At 39.4% G+C, this 21,877-nt stretch overlaps 1 protein-coding gene across 7 annotated transcripts in view; it reads left to right on the forward strand.

Moving 5' to 3' along the window:
• The window catches only part of zmym4.1 (zinc finger MYM-type containing 4, tandem duplicate 1), a 207,780-nt gene that overhangs the window by 113,151 nt on the left and 72,752 nt on the right, over positions 1 to 21,877 (forward strand). For 5 of the 7 annotated variants that reach the window (XM_043717850.1, XM_043717848.1, XM_043717849.1 and 2 more), the window contains 2 exons: positions 7,646 to 8,611; positions 17,597 to 17,664. In XM_043717850.1, coding sequence (XP_043573785.1) covers positions 7,646 to 8,611; positions 17,597 to 17,664 — 1,034 coding nt within the window. The remainder of the gene's footprint in view (positions 1 to 7,645; positions 8,612 to 17,596; positions 17,665 to 21,877) is intronic. The other 2 variants (XM_043717852.1, XM_043717854.1) reach the window with 1 other exon arrangement.

A 21,877-nucleotide genomic window follows, 5' to 3' on the forward strand; every position in this document is an offset into this window, starting at 1 on the left:
AACCCACTAGAAGTCTGTGTCATTACTCGTGGAGGGTTCCGACAGGGAGAATTCAGAATCTCCCATCACTGCCTTCAGAAAAGAAAACTCAGCTAACTGTAACTGATCCAGGAAGGCACTCCAGTGCCAACAGCTTAAGTGCAAACCTTTGCTGAAAACTGACATTTGTTCCATTTGTGAATAATAATTATTTTTTTGAATTAACTGCTGCTTGGCAAAAAAAACTTCAAAAAAACTCTGCAGTGTTTTAATTTTTTTCCAGACTCTGGGTGCATATGTGTACGTTATTTTTCAACAAATGTAGTTAGATATATTTGCAAAGTTTAAACCTTCTATTAAATAATCTTTAGATCTTTGCTTGAGTAAGGTTTATTTGCAATAACCTAGTTTTTAATTTGTTTATTAAGCAATCTGGCTCATCATCTTCTAACATTGAGAAATATATAGCCTGAATAATTGATAATGATATGAATGTTTAATAATTTTATTGTATAATCAAGCATTTATAATATTTGATATATTTATACATTATATGTTATATTTAAATTTTTAAAAATTGATGTTGGTAATTATACTATTTATAAAATATTGATCAAATATAACATAAAATGCATAATTAATCATAATTAACACTATTGCCACCTTTATTGTCAAAATAAGGTGATTATTACAAATTGACATTGCTCTAGATTTTCAAAGTTTCTGTTTCAGATTTCTCCCCTCAAGACTCAAGACAGTAATATCACTTTTTTTTGTTGCTGCTCTCCCTTTACTGGAGGGTCACCCATTAATTCTACCACAGATTACTGGGAATGCACAGAATATTTGGAGAGGCAAATAGTGCTAGCATAGTGAATAAAACCTCAATGGCTGATATTGAATTAATGATGAAAGTGATGAAGTAATGGTGCATGTACATGAATATACAGAGTATAATAAATTAATGGAGGAGTTACAGGTGCTGCCATATGGAAATTTGATGTGGTGAGAATGGTGATCTGCTCAAGAAAGAATAGGACTGGGTGTTACATATTCCTGGGCAAAACTTTTTCAGAAAAGATAGAAAAGGAGGGAAAGTAGAAGGAAGTAACAGTATTAGTTAAGAAGAACATTGCAATGCTGGAGAAATAGGATGATTTAGCGGATTCAAAGACAGCATCAGTTTGGCTACAGCGAATGAATAAAACGGTGTAAATGTAGTCTGTAGACCACCAACTCATGGGAAGGATACAGAGAAAGAAATCTGCGGGGAAATTACAGAGAAATGCCAGCATAATGGGGATGTCAGTTACCCAACTGTAAACTGGGATGCTGGTAGTTGAAGGAGCAGCAAGGGCCAAGTGTCCTCGATTTTGTTCAGGTGAGTTTCCTGTAGCAGTTCGTGTTTACTCCAATACAAAAAAAAAACTGTTGGACCTGTTTCTTGGAAATTAGTTTGATCAAGTGTCAGCAGGGAGCATTTTAGAGATAAGTGATCATTATGCTATAATGCTCAGGATAATGGAGTAGAATGACCAGCATTAATCGGGAGCAAGAAAAGGCTTGTGGTGCGGGAGCCTACTTCAGTGGGCGATAATACAGTTGGACAAGAGATTGGAATGAAAGGGCAGCGGCAAACACTGTAACTGAGCAATGGGCTACCTTTGCGGCCATGATTAGGCGCAGTCGAAGTATATTCCCTCAAAAGGGAAGGGTAAGATAAATACAAATCCAGGGCTCCCTGGATGACAAAGCAATAGAAATTGTTCTTCATCTTAAAGTGTGCTTATGATATAAGTCAGGTAGAAAATAGAGTTGAAAACCAAGAAGAATATAGAAAATTCAGACAGGAATTGCAAATTGTATGAGGATAATAAAGAGAAATTATGAGAAAAGATTGGCAGCCAACATAATGAGGAATCTCAAAGTCTTCATTAGGCAAAAAGATAGGAAAAGTATGGTAAAAGGAGGAGAAGGGCTGTTTAGAGACTATAAAGAGGATATGCACATGGAGACAGACAGAATGGCTGAGGTATTAAATGAATACTTGTCCTCTGCCTTTACTAAGGAAGTAGATAATACCCAGGCCATGGTGACAAAAGAAGCAGGAACCACTATCACTAAAATTGTTCAAATTTGATGAGAAATGAGTGTTGGATTGACTGTTGGCACTTAAAGTTGACAGATGCCCTGTCAACTTTAAGTGCCAACAGTCAATTCAACCTGGACCAGATGAGATGTATCCAAGGAGATTGAAGAAACTGAGAGTGGAAATTATATTGGCACTGGACATGATGTCGTGACATGATGGATGCTTTGAACCCTTTATTTTGATAAGCAAGTGGAATCAAGGGTTATCAGGAAAATTGTATTGAGAAATGTCAGAATGATCACAATCCTATTGAAAGGTGGAACAGGCTTGAGAAGCCAAACATCCTACGCTTTTTCCTATTTCTTCTGGTCTTGTGAAAGAAACTTTATATAGGAGTTCCGCAAGGGTCTGTGTTGGGACCTTAGCCTTTCTTGATATTTATGAATGATTTCGATCTTGGTGTACAGGGGGGACACTTTGAAAATTTGCGAATCATGATACAAAATTTAAATCATTATAAGTTGCAAGGGGGACAATGTAAAACTTAAAAGGGCATGAGTTGGTGGACTGGGCAAATAGTTTGCAGATGAAGGTCAATGCAGTGAAGTGTGAAATCCTAAAGGGGATGCAGAAGCAGAGAGAGTGTAGACGTGTAGGAATCATTGAAGATGACAGGACAGATTGAAAGAGCAGTTATCCAAGTATACAGTATCATAAGAACTAGTAGCGGGGGTAGGCCATCTGGCTGATCTTTCCGTAGACACAGCTCCACTTACCTGCGCTCTCACCGAATCCGTAATTCCTTTATTGTTCAAGAAAAGTCTATCTTTAAAAACGTTTACTGAAGTACTGTCGACTACTTCACTGGTTAGGGAATTCCATAGCCCTCTGGGTGAAGACATTCCTTCTCAGTTCAGTCCTAAATCTGCTCTCTCTAATCTTGAGGTTATGCTGCCTTGTCCTAGTTTCACCTGCCAGTGGAAACATCCTCTCTACTTCTATCTTACCTATTCCCTTCATAATTTTATAATTTTCTATAACATTCTCCCTCATTCTTCTGAATTTCAATAATATAATCCCAATCTACTCAGTCTCTCCTCATAAGCCAACCCCCTCAACTCTGGAATCAACCCAACGAACATCTTCTGCACCCCTTCTAGTGTCAGTATATCCTTTATCAAGTATCCTGAGTTTTATTGTAGGGGCATAGAGTACAAGAGCAAGAGGTAATCCTTGTATTCGACATTTAGTCAACCTCAGCTGGAATTTTGGGCACCACATTAAATGAAGGCTGTGAATGCATTGGAGAGACTACTGAGGGATTTACAAGAATCGTTCCAGGGATGGGAAACTCCAGTTAAGAGGATAGTTTGCAGAGATTAAGACTGCTTAGAAAGGAGACTAAGAACAGATCTGCTAGAAAAATCACCGAATGGTTTGCTAGAGTAGGTGTGGAGAAACTATATTTGTAAAAGGACACAGATCTAAATTGATTTGTTAAAGAAAAAGAATACTGGAAAGGTGCTTTTTCACACAGAGATTTAGGTCTGGAATGCACTACCCAGAAGTGTGGTGGAGGAAAGTTCAATTGACATATTCAAGGGGAAACAAGGTGATTATCTAAATAAACAATGTCCAAGGTTACAAGGGAAAGGCAAGTGAATGACACTAAGCCCTATCCTCATTTGGAGATCAGATGCAAACGTGATGGATCAAATGGTCTCCTGCACCATAACACTTTTCTTTGTGATTCTGTGAAAATATCTGTCAGTTGAAGCCTTGATGAAAGTGTCCTTTGCAGCATAATTATCCATAAGAAGAGACACTATCCTGCAAACAGTTTCTTGGGCTTTGTCTTCCCAACACTTGTCTTTTAGTTCCAGAGTTGGCTTCTAGTGCTTCTGTTGAGTTGTTTGAATGCTACCATCTTGACTTGTAATCTTCAGCTGATTTCCCAAGCCGTGGAGGCTGTTGTTTTTGCTCCAGGAAGTTCCTGTATCATTTTCATTGTGCCAGTCCTAATGTTGATGGCGCTGAAACCTAGGGGTCTGAATGCATGTCTTGTTCAGCTGACTATTTAATTCCACTGCTGTGAAATTGAATTGTGTGTGAACAAATTTCCGGTTGGTTTATGAACTGTTTTTGAAGCTTTTTTTTGTTTGGAGCTGCTTTAGGGCTGATATGTTCATCTTACTTCTCTTGGACTGTCGTTCACATGATGTTCATTTCAGATTAAACAAGTCAGTACTCTGTCCAACAAGCATTAGTTCCTTGCATGGATTGAATGATACAGATGTAAATTGGATCTTAACTTAAACAATAACATTGTAAAAAAGGTGCTTGTGCTTTGATCTATGATGTCTCTATGTGGTTTTGTATTTTTGTGGTCTCCGCGCCCTTCAGTGATATCCAAGTTTGAGACCACTGACTTCAGATCTGAGAAAGACAAATTGGAATTTTTTTTCTTGATGAGAGTTCTGGTCGGCATGAAGGGAGTTGGGTCCCATTTACTAGGGAATTAAATGCAGTAGCAGGGAAGTTTTACTACAGTTGTACAAAGAGTTAAAGGCACTACATTTTTCATCTCTATACTTAAAAGGATACAATGACAACAAAGCAGTACAGAGAAGATTTACTCAACTGATTCCCAGGATGAAGGAGTTATCACATGAAGGTTAAAAAGATCTGTGCTGTATCCTTTGATATTTAAAAGAATGAAATGTGATTTTAATGAAACATGTAAAACTCAGAGGGGGCTTGATACAGAGTTGCTGAAAAAGAAACTAAAACTGGATGACACGGTTTAAAAATAAGGGACCCTCATTTAAGTTCATGTTGAGTAATTTTTTCAAAGGGTCATTTGCCTGTGGAATATTCTTCCAGTGAGCATTGGTAACAGTCATTCCGTTAGAATCTGGTTTGATAAGCATCACAAGGTGTAAGGTAAGATCAGCAAGTAGAGGTGAGGCCACAGTCAGATTAGCCATGATCTTAAGAAATGACAAAACAGGTTCAAGGGGCTGAATAGCCTTGTCTGCTCCAATTTTTTTGTCTGTATGTCCATGAATCACTAAAACTAGTTGCTTTGTTCATATCTTTGCTGACATTTTGATGTCTTTTGGCAATTTCTTCTTTAGAACAGTTGGTATTTGCAAAGGTTTTGGTTTTTTCAGTTAAGTGTTCACACTTTCTACGGAAATCTGTTCCTGCTAATCCGGGGAAGTTTTTAATCTAGTAAAATTGTACTCAAAAATAGTGATGATGGCAACAGAATGTAAAATCCAGGCCATCTCAAATCAAGTGTTGGACAACAAGAGTTCAATATCGAACTGGGAAAAAGGCAACATTTGCATGTGGAAATACAATCAGTGAGCAGTGGCTGCTGTGTACTATTTTAGCTGAAAGATTCGACTGATGCCAGAAGTTGAATAGAGCATGGCTGTCACTTATTTGTCACTTAAATCACAAAATTAGAAAATTGAAATCCATATTAATGTCTAAAATGTTAATATTAGTTGATCTATTATTGACTAACCATGTAATATTGGAATATTAAATCTATTACAAAACATTAAGGAAGTGCGAAATTCAAGATGGTGGTAGAGTAGCGGGGCTGTACCTCTTGCTCAGGGCTCATCCGCTCCTGCATACTTTCTTTTTTTCTTTTTACATCTCTTGATTCCATTTTCTTTTCCCCGTTCTTCTTTGCGAGCCTTTTATTTTGGATTCCCTACAGTGTGGAAACAGGTCCTTTGGCCCAACAAGTTCACACCGATCCTCTGAAGGATAACCCAACCAGACCCATTTCCCTCTGACCAATGCACCAATGGACAATTTAGCATGGTCAATTCACCTGACCTGCATATCTTTGGACTGTGGAAGGAAACCAGAGCACCTGGAGGAAACCCACGCAGACACTGGGAGGATGTGCAAACGCCACATAGACAGTCGTGTGAGATGGGGATCCAACCTGGGTCCCTGGTGCTGTGAGGCAGCAATGTTGACCACTGAGCTACCATGCTGCCCCTTTTCTGGCGGATTCGTTGACAAAATTGGCGTGGCAGCTTGAGTGGCCTATGGTCTGGCAATAGAGCTGGGCACTTCTGGTTGCAGTTGGCCCAATGTGAGGACTCCTGGCGTTGATGAGGTAACAAGTACAGCGGTGGCAACATGGTATTCCCAGGTCAGGAGCTCCTGGCGTCACTGAGGTGGCAGTGGAGCCGGGGTCGTGGTTTCAACAGTGGTAGGCCCAGAGGCGAAGAGCTGGTGCTGAAAGTGAGCAACCTTTACGTTAGTGGGGCTGGTGATACGATGGAGTAGGACGCTCCAATCAGAGCTCCTTTTGTTTCCTTCTTCTCCTCTTTGCTTACCCCTTTGATCTCTTGGCAACTTGTGGCAGCTCTCAGTGGTCTCTCTGTGGCTTGTGGCTATCCAGTCTCGATCCATTGTGCGAGTGGATCCTGCTCAGGCACATTTCTAAGGCACCCAGGGGAGATCGGAGAGGCAGGCGTTTCAGCAACAGCGACGATAACAGTGGCTGCATCATTGAGAACACAGCACAGTGAGATTAGCAGAGGACTCCAAAGACTGTTGAATTTTTAACTTCTGTTGCTTTCCTCGTTTAAACTATGAAAGGCTCTAGTGTCAACTATTCCCTACTTTACTTTTCTTCTATTTTCTGAAGTAATGGTTAATTTTTTTAACTCTCATTTCTTAATACTTTAGCACTTTTACCTAGATACCTTGGTACGCAAGGTGGTGCCATATGTGGCGACATTATACACTTCTCACTGTCCTCCTGCACCTCTGTACTCGGCCATGGCCACGTGACAATAAAATCTAAAAAGTCGGAAAATTTCTATCCTTTTTATTAAATTATTCAAAAAGATGCTGGATTCTGACAACTGGTGAAGCTTTCTACTGTATTTTGCTGTAATATTCACAGTAAAATGCAAGTGACGATAAATAAACCATAATCCTCAATTTCATCCATTCCAGTCGGCTGCTTTTGCGAATTTTTATTCACTGACACTTCCAATGTGCTTTTCTCGTCCATGTAATTATCCTTCACAGTTTCTGCTGTTATTGTAGGCCATGTTGACTTGTTCAAAATTACATTTAACTCTGTCTCTGCGTATTTTCAAATTAAGCATTTTGTATAGATGAGTCCATAATTTTAAAGCAATAATGAGTTTAGTTTTTAAAAGGTGATGCCAGGATTATGGAAATGGAGTATGTGTATTGAAAGAACTTGAATTCAGGACTGGAGTGGGGCTTATAAAAATGTTGGAAGATTATTGAGTAATGTTCGTAAACCAGGCAGGCTGCCTTCGGATAGAAGGCTATCAAATCTGGGATGAGACCAGTAGATAGTTTTGGAACTTCAAGATTTGAGGATTGCACTGTACTTTTTCTTTGGCTCAGAGTGCCAGGTTTTGGCTAGTGCCAATGGATTGCCACTGGCAATAGAGGCTTAGACAATGAAGTGTTGAAAGTGGGATGTTTATAAATAAGCATTTCATCTAAGCTCATTGACACTATCTAAATATAACGCTCTTTCTTCTCTCCTCTTAGGTGAGGATGAAATGGATACTCAAGGTGGTTGGCAACCAGTCCTATCCAGAGACTCTTCTCCTGAGGCACTAGACTTCAGCACAACCAATCGAGCTAAAGCTGAGAGAAGACTTGAACTGTCTGTGACTGTGAATGAAAGTAGCTTTGGTCAGAGTGACTCATTTGGGAGGCAGAGTGATGCTTTTAAAAATAAAGAGCAAACTTTATTACAAAGAGGACATTCTCTGGATGAAGATCAGAATGATTATATGAGCTCAAGTGAACTTGTTGCTGTGCCTTTAGGGGAAGATAATGACAATGAAGTTGATTTTGATCCAGTGGACAGTCCAAGGATTCAGCACTCTCAAACTAACCAAATTACTCTTAGTGATAATTTTGAAGATGGAAATGGAGTTGAACAGGGCGTATTTAGTGAAGCTGAGGAAAAGAGGAGGAAGACTGAGCTTGATGAGCTAAAATATAGAAAGCAGCCAATTGAAAACAAACGCGATGACTATGCATCAGATGGTGCGAACAGTTTTGAGAAGGCCTTGCTGTTAAATGATTCTGACAGGCGCTTTGAATGTGAAGATGAGAATCGGGACATTCACAAAACAACTTTATGTAATGACAATGAAAGTAATTTGACTTTGCATAAAACGGAACTGTTTAATATTGCTGAAAATGGAGATGCTATTTCGAGAGCACGAAGTAAGCTCACTGTGGGTGAAGATGAAAAATCTGCTGCATTATTACGCAAATCAGTTCTCCTGAAAGAATCTGTTGGATTTCCAATGAAAAGATCAGAAAAGAAAGACTTTATGTCAGAGACAAGGTTAGCAATTAAAGATTGTTTGCCAACAATGGTTGACTGTCTTACGAGAGGGGCTGTGGAAAGACATGGGGAATCTGCAAGGACTGAAGTCCTGGATAAAGGAAAAATTGAAAAAAATCGGAAAGTGCCTCGGCATGAAGATTTATCTGCAGGTTCGTTCCAAAAATAAGACGTAGTATGAAGCTGCACATGCCCCAATCCTAGATTAAAGAGAGTCATCAGGTCTTAGTCAGAAAAAGATGTTGCATTATTGATCTTCACCTCTGTTTTGAGGAATGAATCATAACTTGCACTTCTTTTCACTATTTATTAATTCTTACAAGAACAAAAAGCTTCAGAGGAGAAGAGATGACAATTGGAACAATCACTGTGTTGTAAAAACTTTGCAATTTAAAAAAATAACTTTTTAAACAATAGTTTGTAAGGAATTATTTAGAAGCTTTCAATTATATATGGAAAGCATTAATTCTATGTCACCTCCTCTTACTTTGGATAGTATGTGTTTATTTTCTGGGTTGCATCAGAGAATTTTGAGGCTTACTTTCTCAATAGGTTGTAATAGGGCAGATTGTTGTTTTGTGTTCACTTTACAAAAATTAGTTTATTTAATGTGGCTAGATGCAGCGCCATCGATATGTGGTCTTAAAATAATGTTCATTTCATAAGGAATGAGAAAACCTTAATACATGAAATGTATAAGTGTACAATCAATTCATATCAGTAAGCTTGTGGAATGTTGATGTTCATTTGAGCACATTTGCTGTCTTTCATTTGGTTGAGTATAACCACTGAATCTTTCAGTATTTGTATTCTCACCTTTTGAGGAATGAAGTTGAGGGCTTAAGTACCACTCTACAGACTTGAGCACACAATTTTCACTGACTGTTCAGTACGAAGATGCAGCACTGTTGAAACTGTTGCTTGTTACATTAAATTCAAACCATGGCCCTAAGATGGAATGGGAAGATTACTTGTCACTGTTAGAAGACCAGAGGAACTCTTTCTTTGCTTTGCCAAGATTTATCCTTTAACCAAAATCTGGTCATTCATCATCTCATTGTCTGACTTCACTATGTTTGCATTGGCTGTTGTGCTTTTATACATTATAACAGTGACTGCCCTTCAGAATGACTTCATGTTCTGAAGCACTTCGAATGATCCTAATATCATGAACGATGCTACAAAGTCCATTTCTTCAATTTTAGAAATTCATTAGCCAGCAGTTTCCTGATGGTGTTCCAAAGTAAGTAGGAAGCAGTGGATGCTGGGGAGAAACGGAAATTTTTCATAACTAGTTTTTTGTAGTAATCGGGCAGAAGAATTTTGAGACAGCCATGTTCTTTGAAGGCAGAAGTGATTTTGGAAGTCCCTGAACATGGAATGATTAATGCCATTGCTTAATATAAAGGACCACACCTCCAATGCCTAAGCCAAACATTAATATTTTCAGTCAACAAGTGTGATCCACTTAAAAAATGAGCAGGAGTATCCATGCTTTGTTTTTATCAACTGAAGTTATGGATTTGCAGTTGTAATGGACATGACAGAAGGAAGTACATAAATAATGTTATGATCCCACTAGCTGTTATTATCGGACACATCAGACCCCAGATGGAAACCTATTGGTAGCTCATATTTTGATTTGTTTTTGCTGGATCAAAGTGGTGTCTGGTTGAAGCATCACACAATGCAGCAGATTTTGCTTTAACAATAAAGCCGATGTTTATTTGCAACAGAAATGAAGATGAAAAGGATAATCCAAAATATCTACTTGTAGTTCAAGCTCAATGAGTTTTAAATACAGTAAAAGTACAATTCCATGATCCCAAAACACTATATAAGTTGAAAAGGAACAAAACATTAATAGTACCCAAAGCAAAACCTTGCAAAGGGTCCAAAATGGCATTCACACAATACTTGCCAGAGTCCCTTTTTTTGACACCTTGCTATATTTAGGTCACTTGCGGCTTCAGTTTTTTGTTTGAATATGAAGGTAACTTCTTCCTGGAGCTGCTACAGACCAATTTAAATGTATTCAGTTTTAAGTGCCTTTTTCCAGGTTTTATCCCAACACTTCTCTTCTGCAACTACCACTAGCTCTTTACTCTAAGGTAACATATTTCTCATTGTATCCTTCCCTCTTAGGAACACTGGACTCTGTAGCCTTCCTATTCTGAAGACTTCAAAGGACTACCCCATTCAAAGTAAAATTCGAAGTCCCCCTTCCAACTATAGATGTTTTCCTTGAAGTTAAAAAAAAAATAAGTTCTAGAAAACTAAAAAAACCTGAGGCCCCATTATTTTCCTTACTGGGTTGCAAAGCCACCTAAAGTTAACAAGTTCCATTATTCGTGCACAAAACTCATTCATTCTAAAGCTAAGTCTCGAGACTAATTTAAACAGAAACACCACAGCTTCAGATATTCTTAAGTTAGACATTAGCTTCACCTTTAGTAATTCAAAAACCAGAAACCCAAGGTTATGATAAATAATATCAAAATGTATATAAATACTACAGTTTACATCATAGGAAAGAACTTCCCAGCAATAGTAGTTAGGCCTATGTTTCAGCAGTTCTTCCCAGGACAGTATTTGATCAGGTAATTTCAGTCAGCAGCAAAAAAATAAACTCCAGATCATAGGGATTTGTAGTGACAAAGGTTTGTGCCAGCCAAGTAAGAGTTATTCTGCTGGATCCGATTTTCCTCTCTTGGTTCATGGCTTTGCTAGTTGGAACACTTCAACTCTCACGGAATACAAGGAGAACTAGCTATTTGGATACAGAATTGGCTAAAAGGTAGAAGACAGTGGGTGGTGATGGAGGGTTTCAGACTGGAGGCCTGTGACCAGTGGAGTGCCACAAGGATCGGTGCTGGGTCCTCTTCTTTTCATCATTTATATAAATGATTTGGATGTGAGCATAAGAGGTACAGTTAGTACGTTTGCAGATTACACCAAAATTGGAGGTGTAGTGAACAGCAAAGAAGGTTACCTCAGATTACACCAGGATCTTGACCAGATGGGCCAATGGGCTGAGAAGTAGAAGATGGAGTTTAATTCAGAAAAATGCGAGGTGCTGCATTTTGAGAAAGCAAATCTTAGCAGGACTTATACACTTAATGGTAAGGTCCTCGGGAGTGTTGCTGATCAAAAAGACCTTGGAGTGCAGGTTCATAACTCCTTGAAAGTGGAGTCGCAGGTATGTAGGATAGTGAAGAAGGCATGTGGTATGCTTTCTTTTATTGGTCAGAGTATTGAGTACAGGAGTTGGGAGGTCATGTTGAGGCTCTACAGGACATTGGTTAGGCCAGTATTGGGACATTGTGTGCACTCCTGGTCTCCTTCCTATCGGAAAGATGTTGTGAAACTTGAAAGGGTTCAGAAAAGATTTAAAAGGATGTTGCCAGGGTTGGAGGATTTGAACTATAGGGAGAGGCTGAACAGGTTGGGACTGTTTTCCCTGCAGCATCTGAGGTTGAGGAGTGATCTTATGGAGGTTTACAAGTTCATGAAGGGCGTGGATAAGATAAATAGACAAAGTCTTTTCCCTGGGGTCAGGGAGTCCAGAACTAGAGGGCATATGTTTAGGGTGAGAGGGGAAAGATATAAAAGAGACCGAAGGGGTAACTTTTTCAAGCAAACGGTGGTATGTGTGTGGAATGAGCTGTCAGAGGAAGTGGTGGAGGCTGGTACAATTGTAACATTTAAGAGGCATTTTGATGGGTATATGAATAGGAAGGGTTTGCAGGGATATGGGCCGGGTGCTGGTAGGTGGGACTAGATTGAGTTAGGATATCTGGTCAGCATGGACGAAGGATCTGTTTCCATGCTGTACATCTTTGACTCGTAAGTGCACACCAAAATACTACTTGTACACAAGAAGGGTTTTAACCTCAGCCACGTTTTTAGTTAGTGAGTTCCAGAAGGATCTCAGGCTCAAGGTGAAGAAAACTCAACTCCCCTTTAATTCTTCTAACTACTTTAAATGTTGTTTGCAGGCCAGTGACCTCTTTGTTGATGGAAATAGATCTTTCCTGTACATTCTGTCTAGGTCCTCTTGATTCACACTAACTAAATTTCTCCTCACCCTCTGTTCCAAAGAAAATTATCCCAAGCCTATCAAGTCTGTCTCCGTATTTAAAACCTTTTTTATATCCTCTTTAGTATGATCATCATCTTCTGGTAATGTGGCCATCAGAATTGTCTACAGAGCTCTAACTTGAGTCTCGTTAGTTTCTGTACAGTTCTAGAATAACCTTTCTTCTGTGACTTGACTAATCATGAACTGTATCTTGTATGCTTTTTTAACTGGTCAATCTATCTGCCTCGCTACCTTTGGAGATCTCTCGACATGAAACCAACCTCCTTCTGTTCCTCTACATTTCTCATTTTCCTAACATCTATTCTGTATTACCTTGCAGTCTACAGTTTCTTTGTTTGCAATTATTAATTCCCTGGCCTAACCTGCAAAAGGCTATATTTCATTTTTTTTCTTTTAACATACAGATGCTGCTGCTGGTTTTCTCTCAACTCCTTTTTAGCCATCCATTGTTAATTTCTAATCATGTGGCTTAGCATGAATCTTCACAGCATTGTACATTTGCTTCCTTTTGATTCGTTATCACCCCATAATTTCCTTAGCTAACTGTTGATAATGCATTCTTCTTCTCGCATATTTCTTTCTCAGTAAAATTTGTACTGAAATATTCTTAAATATCTGCAACTGCTTTCCTGTCTCAGCTTTAACCTATTTTATCATTTCACTTTAGCCAACTCAGTATTTGTGCCCTTGCAATTGCTTTCATTAAAGTTGAAGATGTAGTTTTAGTCCTGAACCTCAACGTGAAATTCTTATGTGTTATCAGCATCTTCCCAAGACATCCTTAAATTCATGCTGCCTCATTACACTTAACTGGGGAACAGGCTATTCTAGACCTGGCAGGTTCCAAAATGCACTGTTCTAAGAAACTACCCTGAATAAGCTGGAAGAACCTCTCCCAAGTTACCTTTGCTAATTTGATTCATCCAGTCCATAGGAAGATTAAAATCTTCCATGATGATTTAAATAGATTCCTTACAAGTGCCCATTATTTCTTGATTTATGCTTGGTCTGATAATGTCGCTACTTTTGGGTGAAGGGGGCTGTTATCCTCCTACCAATGATGTTCCTTTGCTATTTCTTGTCTCCACGGTTCTATATTATGATCCTTTGAAGTGAGATCTTGGGCGTAGAATCAAGACAAAAGTGGAGTGTATAGTATATTACTGTATATACTCAAGTAATAGTCAAATTTTTTGACTACTTTGTAAGGTTAAATTTATGGGGTTGACTGTTACATGGATCCTACTTTTGAGGGACTAAAATTCATGGCGATCAAAATTCATACCATATCATTAGCAGAAGCCCAATTGGCGGCTCAGTGGTTAGCACTGCTGCCTCACAGCATTAGGGTCCCAGGTTCGATTCCAGCCTTGGGCGATTGCCTGTGTGGAGTTTGCACATTTCCCCGTATCTGCGTGGGTTTCCTCCGGGTGCTCCGGTTTCCTCCCACAGTCCAAAGATGTGCGGGTCAGGTGAATTGGCCATGTTAAATTGCCCATAGTGTTAGTGCATTAGTCAGAGGGAAATGTGTCTGGGTGGGTTACTCTTCGGAGGGTCGGTGTGGACTTGTGGGGCAGAAGGGCCTGTTTCCACACTATAGGGAATCTAAAAAAATTGATCTCTCAACAAAGAAAGAAAATGAATTGTGGTAATTCTGAAAACCCGGAGCGGAACACAACAGTTCGCGGGCTGGAAGACCGGGAGCGGAGCGGAACAACCGGCAGACTGGAAAGCTGGAGTTGTACATGACGGCCAGCACGCTGACTCATAAATGTTAATCTGTTGTCAGTGAAGAACAAGGGTCATCTTTTACATGTATGGAAAATTCCAGGTTATTTGGCCAAAAATAGGGGGTCGATTTTTAAATGAGTTTGATTATTATTCGAGTATGAATGGTAGGCTTTTTTTTATAAAAGGAATACCTTGTGATGTAAAAATACCTCAAAGGAATGGAGGGGAAATGTGATAAGTTGGTTCTGCTTTAATTTGTGAAAATAATTATATTAAATAATTGACAAGCAAAATAATGTTAGAAGTCTCTTGATTTTTAAAAACATTTCATGGGATATTCGTGGTGTGTGATGTTTACACAGCTAGTTGTCAACTGCAGGGTAAATCTGCTTGATGCACTGAGACCAAGGATCGATAAAACCTTAGATAATTTTGATCTTCCTACTCTGTCAGTATTGCAACTTTATTCCAGCTATTTAACCCAATAACAAGATCATAGCTAAAATGTTTATGGATTTAGGAACATTTGGAGGAATGGGATGAAGCCTGTGAGTATCAGTAACTTTGCATGTTCCATATTTTCAATTTTGTCAAACCCAGTGCAGATTGATGACCTGCCTCCAGGCGCTGAACTTGATAGCAAATTGTCTGAATTCCATCCCTGCTTAAAATCACACTATGGCCTGTCACCCCTGCATGGTTTGTCTCACTTAACTGTTCTGTTTCCAATACCACGCTTATTCCACTTTGTGATTCACTGTTCAGTTTTCCACTTAACGATTTTGTATCCTGGACTATCTTTGAGCGGTGCACTGGTAAATTATTGGTTGGCTGACAAATGTACATTAATTGAACTCCATTCTTAGGTGGCCAATAAATGTAGCTGCGAAAAAACAGCTATAATTTATGTTGTTGTGAGATGCCTTTGTTTTTCCAGTCACTAGTGCCTTTTTTCCTAAAATAAGAGCAGAAGCAATAAGCATTTAGATTGTTTCAGATGACCATACTTTCACTTATTACAAGTAAATTATTTCCCTTGCTGCAGCTTTATACATAATTGTCAGAAATATAAATGCACAAAATCCACTTCCCTGGCTGATCCAAGCATGTTATTTTGAGAGTTCAATCACTCCAAAGTAGATCGTTATATTTATAACTGATTTGTTTCTGAATTTATTATGTATATGTCTATTAATGTTCTGTATAAACCAAGGTAAATTAGATGGTACCTAATACGGTGTAGGAGTGATTGTCTTTTGTGATATTCATGTTTATAATTCTTAGTCAGTCTTATGGTATCACAATGATGGTGTAAAAGCAAAGTACTGTGGATGCTGGAGATCAAGAATAAAAGCAGAAGTGCTGAAGAAACCCAGCTGGCTGGAAATATCTGTGGAGAGAGAAATAAAGTCCGATATGTCCCCGCTTCAGTACTCCATATTATCTGCCATGATCGCATCAAATTGTGGAGCAAGCTCAAGGGTTGAACTGCTCCCAATTCCTATGTTTTTATGTTCTCTCCACAGATACTGCCAGAACTGTTGAGTTTCTCCAGCATTTTGTTTTTACCTCGATGCTGGTACAATTTTAATCCGGATATTGGGAAACCTGAGGCCATAAACCAGTTTCTGGAGTTTATTTGACTAATCTGCACACATTACTACTGGCAGCAAAATCATTAACTGAAATTTTGTTGGCATTTCAAGGCAAGACCAGAAAACCCTTTGACTTGTAAACTCCAGAAGCTGAATTCAGTCTTTAGAATAATCTCTCACAAGTGGCTTTATAAACGTTTTACTGCGTCAAGGAAGTAACAAGTGGAGGTCAGATATTTTGCCACAGATAAGGAAGGAAGAATGGAGACAGCAACCTCGTACTGTTCCTAACTGAGGCCTTGCAGCTACTTAGTGATATTCTCTGGTGCCTTAAAGTAGCTTGATTTTTTGCCTTTTCACTTTCCAGGATTATTTTAGTACTTTGCTTACCAGCACCCATTACTTGATTTCTCAGAGATATACTAAACAGAAAAAAATGAGAAATGATTTGGTTCTGGTGATTTGGTTTGTACCATCGTGTTGTTAGGGCTGTATTTGTTTTGTTTGAGTAATCGTTTTACTATATTCATGAATTGATATTGTAATTAGCATTATAAATGTGTGTTAAGTTCACACACATTTTCTGTGAAAGAGATTCCTTTGGAAAACAACATTGACAGGTACATGAGGAGGTGGCGATTTACTCCCAAAAGAATTTTAAACTTAGAGTGCATCAACTGAGCAAGAGCTCTGTGGGGTTTACTCACAGTTCCAGCAGAGAATGTACAGTTTTCAGATGGCTTGCTCATTCTCTTTGTCATTTCCATGCAATGGCTTTCCCCACAGGCTATGTTGGCCTGGCCAAGGAAGCAACTTGCAAAGTGTAAATGGCAACAGCTTGTGTTGCACACTTAAAGGATTTGTTCATGCGTTCAGTGATTTAAAATAAATGATTCAGACATTTTCTCTGATCCTTCTGTGAAGTTGCACATCAGATGTATGGGAGGTAGTAGAGATAGCTGCACAGCTTCACAGGATCTGTAAATTTGATGAGAAATTCTAAGGGTGACCCTCTATGCCATATTCCTGTCTGCTTTGAAAGTTGCAATGTTTTTGAGCAGCTGTATCCAAAGCCACTAATGAAAAATTAAGAGCTGCATCTGCTGAAAATCTGAAACAAAAAATGAAATAGCTGGAGAAACTCAACAGGTCTTTCACTAACTTTGCAGAGAAAGCAGAGTCAGCGGTTCAGATGCATTGACCCTTCTTCAGAACTTCAAAGGACATGTGGGTCTTTGTAAGGTTTAAATCAATGCGTCTCATAATTCTTATTTTGTTAGTCTCTGGTTAATAAATTTTAGCATTCTGATCCAAGGTTTTTTTCCATCAATGGGAAACTTGGTCACTAATCTGTATTGAGTGGTTTGTCCATATTCTGTGTAGGTTAATATCATTGCTACTATGGCCAGATGTATTTATCCATAAGTGAAAGCATAACGAAACACATACGAAATTAATCAAGGGTGTGCAGTAACATAATTAGTATGGCTGAAGTGTGCAGGCAGCCTCTAATGATTTTGCAAAGTCCTGAAATTTGTTAAATGTAAAATTTAATGGAAATGTTTGTCATCTTGGCTGAGATGTACGATTAAAAACCAGCAGCAGCTATTGTTAGAGAGAGACAAAGTAGTTGCAGTCAGATATAATCCTGAAATTTATTCTTAGTTGCAAGCTTGATGCCTTATTAAAATCTTTTTTTTTACAATTAGATGAAACACAAGACATTGATGGAATTGAATCAGAAGCAACTATAACAGCAATAACAGCAGCTACTGTGGTAAGGAAAGGCATTACTATCAAGTATTTTTTGCATAATTGACCCACATTGATCTGATTGTAACTTAATTTTGTGTTGAAGTTCTACCTATTGTCTAATTTAACATGCTTTTACTTCTTCTATTACTTTATTTCCCTCAAGTGTCAGCTGTGGCTCAATTAGTAGCACGTTTACCCAAAATTGGTAGGGTATAGGCAAAATAACCCCCTTCATTTTTTTCCATTGTGCATGCCTTTGAGGCATGTGCATGGCAGTGATTTCTGAAGCCAGATATCAATGTCAAGACATGCTGATCAGCATGCACAGAACTCAAAGTGCTGGGTGACTTATAGAGGACACTAGTTATGGGTTCAAGTCCCAACACTGTAAGACCATAATATAGGAGCAGCATCAACTCACCAGCCCATTGAGTCTGCTTTGCCATTCGATCATGGCTGATCTGTTTCTCAACCCTAGTCTCTTGCCTTCTTCCCATAAACCTTGATCCCCATACCAATCAAGAACCTATCTATCTCTGTCTTAAATACACTCAGTGATTTGGCCTTCACAGCCCTCTGTGGCAATGAGTCCCAAGTTTAAACACCCTTGATCCTTCTCATCTGAGTTCTAAAGGGTCATCTCTTCTCTTTGAGGCTGTGTCCTCGGGGAAAGTCTCTCCTATGAGTGAAAGCATCTTCCCATATCCATTCTATCCAAGCCTTTCAGTATTCTTACGTTTCAATCAGATTCTCCCCATATCCTTCTCAACTCAATCGAGTACAGACCCATAGTCCTCAAGCACACCAAATGTGACAAATCCCTCATCTCTGGGATCGTTCTTGTAATCTCACCTGGATGTCCTCTCATGCTTGCATATCCATCCTTAGATATGGGGCCCAGAACTGCCCCCAGTATTCCAAATGCAATCTGACCAGAGCCTTATACAGCCTCAGCAGAATATCTTTGCTCTTGTAGTCTAGCCCTCTAGGAATAAATGTAAACATTGCATTTCCCTTCCTAATTGCCAGCTGAACCTACATGTTAATATTAAGAGAATCCTGAACTAGGCCTCCCATGTCCCATAGTGCTTCAGATTTCTGAAACATTTCCTCCTTTAGAAAAGAATCTGTGCCTCTATTCTTCCCACCGAAGTGCATAAACTCACATTTTCCCACAATGTATCCCATCTGCCACTTCCTTGCCCACAGTCCAGGCCTATCCAAATCCTTCTGCAGCCTTCCCACTTCTTCAACTCGACCTAACTTAGCAACAATGCACTCCGTTCCTTTGTCCAGTTCCTTCGTTATTGTATAAAGTGAATAGTTGTGGTCCCAACACTGCCACATGGAATTCTTCTCGAGTCTGGTTGCCATCTTAAAAAAGTATACTTTATCCCTACTCTCTGCTTTCTGCCAATCCTTTATCCATGCCAACACCTTGTCCCTAACACATGGGTTCTTATTTAGCAGCTTTCTGTGCGGCACTTTGTCAAAAGGCTTCTGAAAATCCAAATAGATCATAACCACTGGATATCCTTCTACTAACTTGCTCATTACCTCCTCAAAGAATTCCAGCAGTTTTGTCAGCTATGACTTCTACCGAATGAAGTCATGCTGACTCAGCCCAATTTTACTGTGCACTTCCAAATACGCCACAATCTCATGATAATGGACTCTCAACTCTTACCAGAGACTGAGGTCAGACTGACCGGCCTATAATTTGCTGTCTTCTGATTCCCTTCTGAACCAGGAGCTACATTAGCCATTTTCCAGTCTTCTGAGACCCTCCTGACGCCAGAATTTCTGAAAGATCAGCACCAATGCCTCTACAGTCTCCTCAGAAATCACGGATGTAGTCTGGGTGATTTATCCACCTCGAGACCTTTCAGCTTGCCAGCACCTCATTAGTGATGGCTATGACATTCCACTCTGCCTGCTGACTCTCATGTTTCTGTATGCTATGGTGTCTTTCACCATGAAGATTGTTGCAAAGTCCTCAATCAGTTCCTCCGTCATTTCTTTGCTCCCTGTGACTACTTCCCTAGCCGCATTTTCCAGTGGTCCAATAGCCACTCTTGCCTCTTATATAGCTTGAAAAGCTCTTACAATCATCTTTTATGTTTCTTGCTAACTTGCTCTCATATTTCATCTTCTCCCCATTTACTGCTTTTTTAGTTATCCTCTACTGATTTTTTGAAGGTTTCTCAATCCTCTGGCCTACCACATTATATGCTTTTTCTTTTGCTTTAATGCTGTCCCTGACTTCCCTTGTCAGCCATGGTTGCCTCATACTTGTACAAGTATATTTATTCCTTGAGATGAATTTCTGGTTTGCTTCCCGAATGACTCACAGAAACCACTGCCATTGCTGCTCCACTGTCTTCCCTGCTCGGTTCTCCTTCAAATTAAATCTGACCAGCTCATCCCTCGTCTTTGTAGCTACCTTGACTAAATTACACTAGTCAGTTTTAATGTATGTTTCCTCAATATGAATTGGCTTTAACGCAATTGAAGAATTTAGACTGTTAGTGAGTTTTGAGAAGTTTTGTAGCTCAGGTTGAGGTTCTGGATATAGGTTTGCTTGCTGAGCTGGAAGGTTCGTCTTCAGATGGTTCGTCACCGTACTAGGTAACGTCTTCAGTGAGCCTCCGAATGAAGCACTGGTGGTGTAACCCGCTTGCTATTTATGTTTGAGATTCCTTTGGATTGATGTCATTTCCTGTTGTGACAAACACTACATTGGACAAACAGGCAGAACACTAGCCACCGGGATACATGAACATCAACTAGCCACAAAGCGACATGACCCACTCTCACTAGTATCCGTACATACGGATGAGGAAGGACGCTATTTTGACTGGGACAACACATCCATCCTAGGACGAGCCAAACTGTGAGACACATGAGAATTCCTAGAAGCATGGCATTCCAACTGGAACTCTATCAACAAACTTGGACCCCATCTACCACCCGCTGAGAAAAAGAACAGGAAGTGACATTATCATAGGAAATGATGTCACCACAAGAAATGACATCACCAACCCAAGCAAACTCAAACATATAAATGGAAAGCAGACGACACCACCAGTGCTTCATTCGGTGGCCCACCGAAGATATTACTTAATATGGTGACGAAATGTCTGGAACGAACCTTCCAGCTCAGCGAGCAAGCCTACATTAAGAATTTAAACTGTTATTTGCAGAACGCAAGTTTCCTTGCCTATATTAGGTGCAATGCGATTCTGGTCCCATTAGCCTAAATGGCTCAATTATTGTGTGATTTTCTTATAATATGAGATTGCATGGGAACTGGACTATAGCATTACAGAGGAACCTCGATTATCCAGCATACAATTTTCTGAATATCGGATTATCCGGCAAGATCGCATGGTCCCGATACTTGGCTAAACTATGTTATCCGGCATTCAATTATCCAGAATTCGATTTACCGAACAAATTACTCCCCAACTGTGTCCTTTGGATAATCGAGGTTCCTTTGAAAATATCAGAACTGAGTATACTGTTACATCTGATTGCAGCTTCTTCCTCAAACTGCAGGGTGAATCCCACCATATTATGATCACAGCTCCCGAGAGGTTCCTTCAATTTAAGCCCCCTTTATCCCGAATTGCCTGTGCCACAAGCTGCTTCAAAAAACCATCCAATAGCCATTTCATAAATTCCTTTTCTAGAGGTCTGCTATCAACCTGATTTTCTCGGTACCCATGATTATTGTAATAGTGCTTTTCTTAAATGCCTTTTCTATCTCACAATTTAGTTTCTTCCCCACATCCTGACTATTGCAGGGAGACCTGAATTCTACTCACACAAAATCTCAGCTTTCTCACTCTGTATTACTTCCTGCTATCGACTTAATTGTATTTCTTACTAACACGGCAACCTGCTCCTTCTGGCCATCTGCCTGTTCTTGCGAGAGGACATAGATCCTTGGATATTCAGTTCCCAGCCCTAATCCCCTTGCAGTCACATCTGTGATACCTCTAACATTGTACAGGGCAATTTCAATTCTGCACTACAACCTCATTTATCTTGTTTCATATATTCTGTGTACTTAAGTACAACACCTTTGGTTGGCCTTTGACTGCCCCCCCTCCACACATGATTGTCTGCTGTTCCTGGTCCTTCAAATACTGTTTGTTCTATTACTCGTTCTGGAAACTTTATTAACTTTTCCTACCCCATAACTTCCTCCATAATGTTCAATGCAGCAGAAC

This window comes from Chiloscyllium plagiosum, chromosome 27 (genome assembly GCF_004010195.1).
Source record: "Chiloscyllium plagiosum isolate BGI_BamShark_2017 chromosome 27, ASM401019v2, whole genome shotgun sequence".
Lineage (NCBI taxonomy): Eukaryota > Metazoa > Chordata > Chondrichthyes > Orectolobiformes > Hemiscylliidae > Chiloscyllium > Chiloscyllium plagiosum.